Here is a 14223-nt window from a genome sequence, read left to right on the forward strand (position 1 = left end):
TGTTTCTACAATACATAGAACAATTCTAGCCTGTACCTAGAAAATTTTTTTCGTCCATACAATCTTGGAGCACTCTGGCTTACATACATATATCATGTATTTCCAGTATAGATAAAAAACACATATTTTTTAATTATATTCAGTAAACACATACCATTTGTATTTGCCATTTTTATTTTTTATATTTCAAAAATTTCTTGATTTTATTAACGATTTTAATAAAAAAAAAGTAAGAACATTTACGTAGTTTGTAATTTTTCATATTTATATCTGCTTAATCAGATTTTATTGATATAAGATGCATTTGAGTGATAATTATGGCCAATTTATAATGCAAATGAGGTTTCCAAAAGTTCATCAGAAAATTGCATTGTATAACCAATTTTATAATTTTATATATTTTGAACCAAAGATGTACAATATAATTTTAAAAGTGTGCTGTTTGGTCAAAATAATAACTAATGTTTTAAAGATTACAGTTAAAGCTATTAACTTTTTTTTACACAAACAGGAAATAAATATTTTGTACACTGCAAAATATACCAACAAAGTTTAACTAAAATAAAACAGAACGCAAGTGGACAGTTCCAAACATCCATAAACAATGACACTATGACCGCAAAGTCTGCTTCAATAATTAAATATTCAAACTTAAATATATGTTGTCGTATAAGTATTCAAAAATCAGTGTTGCCAAGTGTAGGATTTTCCACGTCTTGACAGAATTCTATATTATAAGAAATCCGTTAGGGGAAAATTTGGCTTTGACGAATTCATATATTTTTCGGGGTTCTGTAAATCAAATCCACATGATTTAATCGTTCTACTTTCGATAGTCTTCATTTATATGGAACCAATAATAGAAAGCTTTTGGGGTTTTAAACTAACATTAATGCTTATTTTGATTAATCAACCAAATTTTAATATTTTTGTTCTACTGTTAGAAGCTGAAGAGCATTAGATCTTCTTTAATATCTGTATGTTACAAAGTGATTATTTGTACATAAGTTTTTTTTTGGTATACTGTTATCTCTGTATAAAATCAGGGCTTAGGACATAGATGACAACAAGATAGCTAACTGAGAGAAAAAACCTAAGTCTGTTGTCAAATACCTAATTGATGAGAATGTATTGCCATGTATTTTGTTATTGTATCAGACGTACATATGTGTGAAAAAGAGATTAATTTTTTTCATTGACATTTCTTTCTCCTTCCGTTCTATGTGTTTTCTATGGTTTAGGGTATATTTTTCAGTTTTAGAGGGTTTCCTTAGAATATACTTAGCAACACTGTCCCAAATACCATAAATGTTTTCTGTGAGTTTAGTTTTCAAAAATGCTTTGTTGTCAATTGATTTACAATTATAAATAATGTAAAATAATTCATTTCGATTTTATCTACATACATATGTATATTAGGGTGGAGCGATAATGTATGATTTTTTTTTTTTAGTTTTCAATGGCATAGCGATATAAAGTTGCCTTTTAATGAGTAAGTTAAACGTACGAATGATTATTTACCTGTTTTGAGGTGCCCATCACAATTGAAAATCAGAAAAATTACCTATTTTTCATATTGTCATTAAACAACCTTATACTTTGTAAACTTTAGTTTATGTTGAATATAAATATTTTTATGTATTGTTAGATTAATATAATTATATCAAATAATTAAAAAAATACATTTTTACTTGAAAAATTAAATTCATATGTTTTACAATCCACATATGCCTAAGTGGGTATTTTTATACCCAATCCAATCCACAAAATCCTACTTGTAGCTTAGGCAAGTGGTCCTAATCACTTGGTTATTTTTTTTACTGATAGAGCACATCCAAGACTACATTACATAAGGAGGGCATTGGGGACTTCCACTCCCCCCGTTTTCTAGAGACATTTATTTTTTTATTATTATAATGATGTTGGGCCACCTCTATATATAGGGTAGAAGGGGGACCATAGCGTTCTCAAATTAAAACCACGATACATATTCTTAATTTTTTTCTTGTTTCGTATACTTAGATATGTTGGCTTTAGTTTTGATCGGCGGTTTTGAAAAACGGCGAAACCACCCCACCCATGGGGTAAATACGCCATAGGGATGGGGCAGATTTGTCATTTGTAAAATAAGACAAAAAAATCAAAAAATATGTATATATTTATTGTTTATGTCACATAACTTTGCAAAAAAATTTAAACAAATTGTGACTGATTTTTTCCATATTTTATCAACATGTTGCTCTACTTCACAGGGATTACTTGTATCTGGCGTATGTGCCTCAGGGGGAGTTTTGAGGTTTAATATAAAGTTTTTTTCAAAAAAACTAAAGAAATTAGCACAAAAAATTTGCACGCTGAAATATTTTCACAGCTTGTTGAAAAATCATTAATCGCGCCTGGCTCACATCATATGTAAAATTAAACTTTCAAACTTTCAGGGATGATAAATAATCGATAAATGAATACATAACTTGATAATGTAACAAAATCGATTACTCGGTTTTTAAGTTATTCGGTGTTGGCAGATGTGTCCCTATGGCACATGATCCACCTTCTACCCTACCATCCTCCAAACGAAATTTTTTGTGTATATTTAGGAGTTAAAAAAGCAATTTTTAACAGGTATTCCAAAGCGATTTCGAAAGAAAAATTCGCTCCACCCTAATGTATATATGTATGTACGTACTTAAGTATTGTACTACAACAAAACCTTTTTAACTGATTGTGATGTGAGTACTAAAACATTTTGTGTCTGTTTTTGTAGACAAACTTTATTTTTATTTGATTTGTTTCGTATACGATCACAACAACACATTAAAGAGAGAAACACAAATAAAACCTCACAATTTCTTCAAGTTGTCTTGCAATCTTCACCTTATTCGCGTTCAATTAAATTTCAAAACAAAAACAATTCAAATAATGAACTCGTACTTGAATATTTTGCTGAGAATTAGTATGAACGTCAGACATTGTTTGTTTCCTTTCAAATATAATTCAAATACAAGAGCATACTCGCGAGCACATATAAATATGTAAGTAAATAAAATGGGCATCAGTGTTGCCATTGAAAAACATTGAAAATGTTTGATCATAACAAATGTTTGCCAAAAATCTACAACTTTAACTAAGTCTTGTACAATTCGCAATTTTTAAAATAGAATGTCACTCAAGTTTCATTTGATATAAACATACTCCATAGAGGGAAAGGAAGTTACATAGAACTAGTTCCATGATAGGGCCGGTTCTAATTCTAACACTTTATATGAATCGAACATGGTACAATGACATAGCGTTGGCCTATTTATGGCAATTTATTCCATTGTTCCATTGCACTTGTTCCATTTTAGTTATTAGTGACATGTAAACTTTATGAGCAAAGTACAGGTCACAATTTTTAAGACCTGTAGGCCCAATGAAGCCTATTAAAATTAGTTCAAATCGCTCCATTACTTCACCTAGTCCGCATACAAATATCCTCACGAAATAGGTCGGGAATGAACTATTTTTCTGGTAGGTGTTGTCGGGTACAATAAAAAGAATGTTTTTGCTTGAGAAATACATTAAGATTTCTTAAGGCTATTTAAATAGCATATATACCATTCGATAGGCCACAGTTTCTTCTTTCTATATCCGCTGAGACTATGAGACGAACGAGCTATCGTATCGAAAAATAATTTCGATATCTAAATTCTTGCTCGATATCGATTCCCATAATCTCAAATGACAAAATTACTATGCACTTTACTCGATATCGAATGCGGTAATTCGGCCCCAGAGCTTCGAATTAATTCAATGTGAGCATAATTCACTAATAATTTAATTTTAAATTAAAAATAACCAGCCATTCACTCCATACATAGTTCCCAACATCTAATTCTTTAGCTTCATTCAAAGGCTTTTATTTAAATAGAAATTCAAATTATGGAAAAGGAAATAAAGTAATAAAGATTAGTACATTTTAATGAAAGTTCTTTCGATATTAATATTAGTTATCAAACAATAAACCAGCGCTTCCGAATTTAAATATGTGATTTTGTAAATGACTTAATAGTTTTACAAAATTCATCAGTATATTTAGCCAAATAAATATAAATAAAACTAAGACAAGAAATTCTTTGAGACAAAAACCCTTGAAGAATTGTTATTTGTAAAAGACTATTTCAAAAATAGTTCTTCCGATTGTTTTTATATGAATATTATTAAAAATTTAGTAACAAAAACACTGTACCGAATTACAAATACTGTTAATTTAATTTATCTGTGTTAAATTCGATGCATCAATAAGCTTTTAATTTAAAGAAATAAAATTTTAAAAATATTGAATCGAATGAATGCAACATAATTTTAAGTCTTGACGATTTTATGACTATATTTTAAAATTTTTGTGACGAATTTGACGAAAAAGCCTAACATCACTGTTCCGAAATTTGTTATAATTGCCTAAAATTATATACACATAATTGCCATAACTTCGAAGCTACTCAAAGTCCAACATAATTTTTGACTCCATTTTGCAGGCAAAGATATTGTCCTTAAAATGATGTGAATAAAATTGTTTACTTTCAAAAGGTTAAAGGTCAAATTTCAGAGTATATATTTCAATGTAAAAAAATATAAAAGATCGCGGTGTTAAAAATTCAAAAAGAAAATGGTATGAGGATTTCGATTTAGACTCGATTATTTCAGGAGTTATAAATAAAAACGTTATTAAAAGTACGTTTTTTTCATATAAATTCATATAATAATTTTTTGCACGAATATAGTGGAGAGAATAGGTGTCCTCATATTATTTTCTTTTTGAATTTTTAACACCGCGATCTTTGATATTTTTTACATTGAAATATATGTATACTCAATATACAAAATTGACATTATTTTTTCGCTCGTTCTTTTGCTTCTAAATTATTTACCGCATTGCGATCTGGAACTTTCTGAACTTTATACAACTTCAAACCAGCATTAGCTTTGGCTCTGCGTACAAAATAATCAGATAATTTAACTTTTCGAGCTGATAGAAGTGTTCGGTGCTCTGTTAAAGAGTTGTTATGAACCTTCATATCTTGTGCTAGTTTTTTGAATGTTCATATTGGATTTTTTGAAAACTTTAATTATTTTTTTAAGTATGCACTTTTTTCGGTATCCATTTTGACCGAAATTACTTTTGACAATTAATGAATTAGAAAAGATAATATCTGACATATTTTTACAAGCTAACGTGATTAAAAAAATAATAATTTGTTTTACCAAGGATAAGTTTTAACTGGAATAGTGTGTATATATTTTTTCTGACTCACCCTTTATGTATTTATGGATTGCATTAAACAAATTTGGTTTTAACTCTATACTATAATTTAAATCAATACAATTATTAAAGGTCAATAAACATTTAAAATAAAAATACCAGTTTCCAATTCTAGCTCATGTGTTTGAGATCAAATAGTCAAATCCGTCTAACCTTCCAATCCTTCTTTACCAACAACAAACACCATGGCGTGGAAGCAATTGCCACCTTTCCGTACTCCAAAGTCTCGTAAATCCATCATAACATGATACTGTGACCACAACATTAGAAGCTAATTTGTAAGATGCTCCGAGTGGACTCCTGTTTTGTCGAAATAAAGCTTCTAGGTTGACTGAGAAAAGTTAAAGAGAGTTTGCATTATTTACGCTTAAATTTCAGTTTATCAATTATCAATTATTGTGCAGTATGTATGTGAATATTAAAAATATGAAATATGAAACAATTTTGTAACCAATACTCATATTAAACTCTTAAATAACTAAGCTGGAAACCGACCACAGGAAATATATTTCATATAAACTTTGAAGCAAAAAAATTAAAAACCGCAGCATTTGGGTACAATTCATTAACAACGCACTGCTGAAGTTGTAATCAGGATCAAATAGTTTTTATTGATTTTCCAAAGAATTTGCCGTTGCCGTGAACTTGTCAATTATTGTGTATGATTTATTTAGCACAATTCATTTCATTTCATTGCAATTCAATTCAATGATTTAATTTGTTGCTCAACAAATAATATTTTCTTGTGCACACTGGCACTCACTCATGTTCGAATACGCATCTACTCAACTCATAGATACTCGTGTGTGAGTGTGGATGTGTACATTTGTGATTGGATTCAAAAGTTTATTTCGTTGATGTTTGTGAAAATGTATGTAAATTGCAAATGCAAATGATGTGTAAATGATATTCAGATGATAATGAAATTTGCTGTGCTTAATTATGACATTTAAACCCCGAAAATGTTGTGGTAAACATGCTTGCAACACATCTCGCAGAAGGATATTTTCGGTGGTTGTAAGTTTTATGCTGTCAACTCGCCACTCGACTCAGCGGTCTAATTGAAATGCGTAATGACGTAGAGTGAGGGGGTCAGCGATAATTCCCAATGTGTCTGGAATAGCAAGTCATGTAATATGGAGTTGGAGACCGACCGACCGACTGCTATTCTCGTTTTAAAATTTCACACGCATAAATTTCAATTTGCGCTTATTGTGGAGCTACATCATCGTTGTTGTCGTTACAGCGAATGAAAATATCTCTAGAGAGTTTTGCGTGTTGTTGAACTTTTTCATGTGATTGCCAGCTAGAAAGTTTCACTTGCTGGAAGGACTCTTGACATAACACTCAAAGGGATAAAACAAAAGTATTAAAAACGTCCAAACGTTGATTGCTTTGATTATGAATGTCCCCTTGTGTGTGTTTGCTGTTGCTTCAGATATTGTGGATACAACTGAATTTCGTTCTCACAGATACCTACTCATACACATTCACAGCTTTCCCAGTAAACAATTTTTCTTGCAATCAATCATGATGAAGTATGTATACAAAATAACGTAATTTGTGAACTCCAATAATCATGTAGAGTCATCTTTAAAATACATAATTTTTTTTTTAAATTCCATAATCAATGTTCCTTCCGTCGTACAAAATTTGGCCATAATATGACTCTTAAAAATATAACATTAAATTAACTAATATTTCAGTTTAATCTAAACAAAAATTTTATCAAGAGTGATAATATGTAAATATATGTATGTATATTGAAATATATTTCTAAATATCTATAAAATTGAACAATATTCGAGTTATATAAAATTTCCCCGACCAGGATATAAAATATTTTAAATGTTTCATTAAAATATTGCGAAATGTTAGGTGTTAAAGTATTTCACTAGGTTTAGAAATTATATTAATTAATTTTCAATGTTCCTTTTTTAAAATGGGCAAACAAATTATAAGGTATTTTTGTTTTGTGAAAATTGTGCTAGAGTAATGAACTAAAATTGCAGGCACGGTAAAATCATGAGGGATATTGCCATAATTATTTTGTTTAGTTTTATCTCATATATGTACGTAGATATCCTTAAAATTATCATCAATAGCTGTAATTAACTTTATTTTAAGAATCTGTTAACAAAATTGTTATAATTTTATAAAAAGGTTACTTTTTTTGCCCCCATTTTCTCAATATCTGGTTATCGTTTTTCGTAACGTTAAACCTCCAATTAACATTTTTTTTTGTATGAGAACTGTCAGATAAAAAATAACCAGGGATTGAGAAAATGGGGGTAAAAGAACTGTCTAAAAACATAAAATTTACTTGTTAGATTTCAAGCGTCATTTTGACCCAAAGGAGATACAGGGTTAATTTTCAAAAAAAAATTTAATGTAATATTCATTAATATAAATCGGCTCACACTCTAATATACACGTTAAAATATTTCCTTTCTATCACAACCCGTTAAAAAGTTGGAACTATTTTTAAGGCTTCAAAAATCATCAATTGTATTAATTTTTGATTCAGAATCGACTGGTGAAATCAGATTTGCAATATATTCAACTGTTTTTGCTCTACTGAAAAATGTGATCAAAATTTTCCAAAAAAAGGACGCCATTATTTTTATTTACTCAAAAACCTTCAGAAAAATTATCAAATTTTTTAAATTATCTCTAATGTACATATACTGAAATATAATTGGATAAAAGACGAAATGCGCAAGATAGGATTTGATTTTAGACCTATGGTTTCTTGGGGAAAATTTCTTAGAATTTTCCGTAGATTGCGTGTCTGCTATATGATTTTTATTTGAAAAAACCGAATATGTATATTCGGTTTTAATAAACAATTTGATTTTAGCAAAAAACAATCAGAGTCAAATTCATTTCATACTACATGCTTAGTTTTCGGTGCAATCAAATCCTAAAACACACCAATTAAATTTAAAAATTAAAAAAAATGTTTGCCCCTGGAAATGTTGTAATAAGCTCTAAATACTATTCAAATCATCTTGAAAAAAGTTTCAATGGTTTTTGTTTTTTCAATCGTGGTTGTCATTCGCATGGAATTGCCCATATACAAAAATTCATGATAAACTATAGAGTGTATTTAGGGTTTTCTTTTAGAAAATAAATTCTGCTTTTTGCTTACAACGATGTTTATTGTGGATCGATTTGGTATCAAATTAAAGGCATTTAAAATACCTATGCAATACTATATAAACATTTTTGGATCTACATCAATATTTCGTAAGATATGAAGGCAACATTTTCTGCCAGAAATGACTACGTAATAAGTTCTGTTAACTGGGTTATTTTAAGCACTCATCCTTTTGTCAGACAAGCCACTTTTTAGTAAGTAACGTGGTTTATAATATGTTTCATTCCCATGTAAGCACATGCATACATACGTATGTACTTGTACTGGCATACACATGCAACTTACATAGATACTGTACATATCCAAACATAAATACATGAGACAACGCCAAGCCAAGAGAAATGAAATGTGACAACCAGGATCATGGTGAAAAGTCAAAACATTAATGTTTACTTTCTAGGGAAAATGGTTAAAATAAAACTTGAATTGACTGCGTTAAACTCTTAAATGTTGGTAATTCTTCCAGGAATGAATGAATTATTATTATAATAATTATAAAACATAAAAATCTTTATGCGGGAAAAAGAATTTTAAGTGTACCAAACGCAGTCTTCCCTCCAACACTGATATACATACATACATACATATGTTCATATGTAGTTCTCCCTCTTAGAGCACGCTCCATACAGCAACTAAACCAACAAGTGTAATCATACTGTGTCAATTTTAGTTTTTGTTTTTGCGTACTTGAAGAACAAACTGCAGTAGTTTTTGGTTTTAATTTGAATGACCTTCGCTTTCGCATAATGCGATTTTATACAATGTTTACTCAAGTATGTACTGAGCATTTAAGGTGGGAAATGTTGTACATACTACATATTTCTGTCTGTTATTATGCATGTACATACATATGTATGTAACTGAGAACTTACAATCAAACACAAATCCATTTACACATTCATTCATACATCCATACATAGTTACATCAAGTACTTGCAGCACTTTCATGTACTAAATAATAATGATTACTACACAATAACTGGAGTACCTAAATGCAATTTTATGTTAATTTCTTCCTTACGAATAGTACCCATTTTCATTTTTAATGATACATACATGTGTATGTAAATTATTAGACCTGTTCTTATAAAATGTATTAATTTTTTTTATTTCTTTTTTGAAATAAACCTTTCGTAAAAATAGCTAATTTTGTTGTTTTAAAAAACTCATGAATAATTGAAAACGTAATTGTTCAGATTTATTGCTTTATCGCAAAGCCACATGTAATAGGAACAAAATGAGATATCGATCACAAAAATTGGTGGATTCTTTTCGAATTTATTCACAATTAAGTGATTACGCTCATTTTCTGAAAATTGTATGTACATATGCTTGTTATTATAACTCTGAAACTACTAAGCCGATTAAAACGCAATATATAAACGGATTCAAAATTATGTAAATCTCGATTTTTCTAAGTTTATTTTAATAACATCGAACTAACCCATTTTGAGTTATCATTAATTATGTGGAGAAATGTCTAACAAAATTTATAATTTTGCTTAAATATTTTTTAAACCTGAACAATTTCTGCCGTTTACGATTTTTCATGAGTTTTTTAAAAATAAAAAAATTAGCTACTTTCACGTAAAAAATATGTTTTTTACTTAAATTTGTTATTATAACTCCGAAACTACTGAGCCGATTGAAACGCAATATATAAACTGATTATTATATGCCGAATCTTATATACCCTTCACCAAATTATACTAAGTTATCCAGATATAGATCAAAAGTAGGCCAAAAATCAAGGTTTTCCCGGTTTTTTTGCTTATACCCAGCCGGAAGAATTCCCGATATATTGATGTATGTATCATGTATTTAAGTATTATTTTTTATGCCGTCTTTTAGACAATTTTTTATATTTCAATCTTTCATTACACTATTTTTCGTAAACAAATGTATGCATTATTGCCATACTTTCTACTGAATGCTTTGGTTAAGTAATCAAATGATGGTGAAACGCAAATCGGTAACCGTTGGTTAAATGGTCCCCGTTAAACAAACCGACAGTTAGTTAATTTTCCGGTTAAAATGAAATAATCGTACATTGTGAAAATGGCCGTTAAAGTGATTTTTGGAAGCGGGTCTATATAATTATGACTAATTATGGACCGATCGTAACAAAATTTGGTGACATGAATTTTGTATATATAAAAGTTATTTGGAGCGCAATTTGTGTAGATACATATATAAATTAAACATTTATGACCGATAGAGTCCAATTTCGGAAGGTCATTTGTATGGGGGCTAGGTGAAATAATGAACCGATTTCAGCCAGTTTCAATAGGCTTGGTCCTTGGGCCGAAAAAATAATATGTACCAAATTTGATATCAAATATCTTCAAAATTGCGACCTGTACTCTGCGCACAAGGTTTACATGGACAGCCAGCCAGCCGACCAGCCAGCCAGACGGGCGGACGGACATCGTTCAATCGACTCAGAAAGTGATTCTAAGTCGATCGGTATACTTTAAGGTGGGTGTTAGACTAATATTTTTCTGCACAAACGCATTATACCCTCCCCACTATGGTGTAGGGTATAAAAAACTTCTCTATAGAATTTAAAATTTCAACTAAGTGGGTAAACAACGCAAAACATGCGGTGAATATACATATGTTGAATATATGACGTGGGAAAATGTAAATAACTTGATTATCTTTCCTTTGATTTTTACATCTTATACCTTGTTAGAAAGGTATTATTCCGGATGACTGAAAAACATATTATTGTTTACTAAATTTTACAACTTTCAATTAACATCCGGCTTTGATCCTCGTTACCGGATTGTCCTAAAATTAGTTAGTTTAGCTACTCCGGAACAAAATAAGACCCATCCAAAGCAAATCTATTTTTAAGGGCATGTCTTATGTACATAGTTTTGTACTTATATATGGGTAAATGTTGTGAGTATGTATAAAATTGCTAAATAAGTATGTACGTCTGTATATCAAAAACAAACATTATACTAAGTATATATCCACCATTAGTTTTAAATGTTCAGCTCATTTCAACTGAAAATTAATGATCGGTATAAAAGCGGCAATGGTTCTATTGTCTCCAATAAAAATTTTCTTTTTCTATTGAAGATTTGTTTTAGATAAAAGCGCTTTATCTAATTTTTAATTTTGTTCAATTATTAATTACAGGAGATTCAAGCAACCACACAATGGCAGAGCATACAATCCGACAGAGGAGGGCAACATCGGAAGTATTGTATTCGTTCTATGGTAAGTTTAAATCACAATTATCATCATTATGAAAAAAAATCGTATCTAAATAAGAACGCGTAGTATGTTTTATATTTAACAATAATTAGAACCCAATAAGCACTGGAATTCAAGTTGAAAGCAAGTGTAATTCCAGCTTTGAATTATAGTCACACAATTGAATTACAGTTGTATTACACTTTATTTCAATAGCATTCTACAGTAAAAAGGAAACATTAATTCAAGCCATATATTTTTTGTTTGAAAAATATTTTATATTTTCAAAATTTTTTAAGTTTAAAACATAATTACATTTGCATTCAAGTCAAATTCCAACAAAATGTTCAAGTGTTTGAATTTTTGAGGCTTTGGTGCTTATTGTGAAGTGCTAATTAGGGCTGCCCTTAAATTAATCATTCTCGATGCTTTCAATAGTGCTACGTCATCTAAATACTACTTGCTTATAATTTGTAACATACGAAATACACTTTTTTAATTGAATCATACGTAATACACTTTTAATTTCTTAAAAGCTTTTTCTCGCAAGGTTCTTACAAAAGTTCCTGATTAAAGACGAAAGCTAAGAAAACCTATTGTTTAAAGATATTAAAGTTTGACATTGAAAAAATTATTATTAAAGTTATCGTCGATTCATGGAAAGGTTGAACTCCACCTAGAGCAGATAAAAATAATATGTTTTAATCTTGGGCCTTTCGATTTTGACCATATATATTAAACACGTACCTTTTGGAATTCTTTAGACATTTTAATTTATATTATTTTAAATATCGAAAAAAAAACGCGATTTATATTTTTTAAAAAAATTTATTTGTGCTTTTTTATCTTTAAATAAGAAGCTGATGTCAGATTTGATTGATTTAAGTTGCATTTGATAGATAATTGTGTCTTCTTTAAACTACATAATTAAAAAAGAAATTTGTTTTCAAAAAATGCATTCATGTTGAAAATCCAATTTTCAGATGCACTTTGGAAATGTTCTCCACGTAAAATTTTAATATTTTTCAAACAAAAATTGGCTAAACAACCAACATTTCTCCATACACAAAACCATATACATATTTCAAAAAATGTTTCTTTATATGTTTTCGTAGAAATAGAGTACATTTCAATTATCGAGATTTCAGATTTTATTAATTTACAAAACCTGATAAAAGTAAATATAGCCACTTTAAACCAAGTAATTAAACAATTTATATTTTATTAAAAGTACACTCATTATGCAATTGAATTTATAAATTTTTTAAATGCATTTTTTTTTAATTTCTCTCAGGAGGATTTTGAAAATATGTTTTATTACAGTATTTTTACTAAGTAATTCAATATAATATTTACTGTGACACATGCATTCTCTAGTTTAAAAAAATATTGCAAAAAGAAACAAAACTACTTTTGTACTTCTTTTGAAAATTTTAAATAAATAGTTTCAGTAAACATGTACAACTATATTTCTTCTCTGGGAGTTTGCCAATGTCCGGGAGTGAAAAAAATTGCAGATTAATGTCGATTTTTGATACATCCGTAAGGAGAAAACCTTTCAGTCAGATCAAAATTATTGAGCGAAGTTTTAGATGAAATAACACACAACAAAATTTCATTGGGAGTTTTTTCATTTTGGAGCTATATTATAATGATATAATTTTTAACTAAAAATTATGAAGTAAGTCCCAATTTGTATAGACAATTTTGTAGGGGTTATTAATTTTTTTCCAGGGGAGTTCTTTCATTTAGAACTTAGACTCTTGAATAAAATGTTTACAAATGTACAATATTTTTATTATTTTCTGAAACATATTAGGTCTGTTCATTTACTTTCCCAGTAAATACTTGCAACGAAATTTAAAATTAATTAATGAACGCTTTTCCCGTAACAATTGTTTTATACACACAATTTTCTTATTTTATTCCTTTTAAAATGTATAAATACTCACATTTTCTTCAATTTTATTAAAAAATTCTTTTTTTTTACATTATTCACCACAAAAATAAAATTGTAAATAAATAAACAATAACACAAAACATATGAAATATAAGCTGCTAACTATTACGAGTTCAAAATAGAACTTGTAATAGTTTGCAACGAGAGAACTGTCTCTAAAATTTATACGCTCTTGATTTTTCCTCTACTTGCAAGTTTTTTTGAGTTAATGAACGCTTCTCCAGTAACAACTGTTACTAACTACACGCAGAGACAAAATATAGTTGGGCATGGTTACTGTAACCATTTCAATATTGTTACAAGTTTTTTAACTATATTATAGTCACAGTAACCATTTACATGATTGTGGTAACCTAAGATTCACATGATTGTCTCAACCATATATATGGTTACAGTAAACATATATATGTTTGTGACAACCATTTATATGATGAAGGACTTATCATATTATGGTGCTCTCGGCTTAAGGCTTATCATAATCTGAGAACAACATATTATGATAAAAGTATTCATCATAAATATGGTTGCCACAAACATATATATGTTTACTGTAACCATATATATGGTTGAGACAATCATGTGAATAGTAAGTTA

At 29.1% G+C, this 14223-nt stretch overlaps 1 protein-coding gene across 2 annotated transcripts in view; it reads left to right on the plus strand.

The window, feature by feature from the left end:
- Window positions 1-14223, plus strand: part of LOC135962032 (uncharacterized) — a 181861-nt gene that overhangs the window by 18335 nt on the left and 149303 nt on the right. For both annotated transcript variants that reach the window (XM_065513758.1, XM_065513760.1), the window contains exon 2: window positions 11613-11693. In XM_065513758.1, the coding sequence (XP_065369830.1) occupies window positions 11633-11693 (61 nt within the window). In that variant the 5' untranslated portion in view covers window positions 11613-11632. The remainder of the gene's footprint in view (window positions 1-11612; window positions 11694-14223) is intronic.

The sequence above is a fragment of the Calliphora vicina genome, chromosome 5 (assembly GCF_958450345.1).
Source record: "Calliphora vicina chromosome 5, idCalVici1.1, whole genome shotgun sequence".
Classification (NCBI taxonomy): Eukaryota; Metazoa; Arthropoda; class Insecta; order Diptera; family Calliphoridae; genus Calliphora; species Calliphora vicina.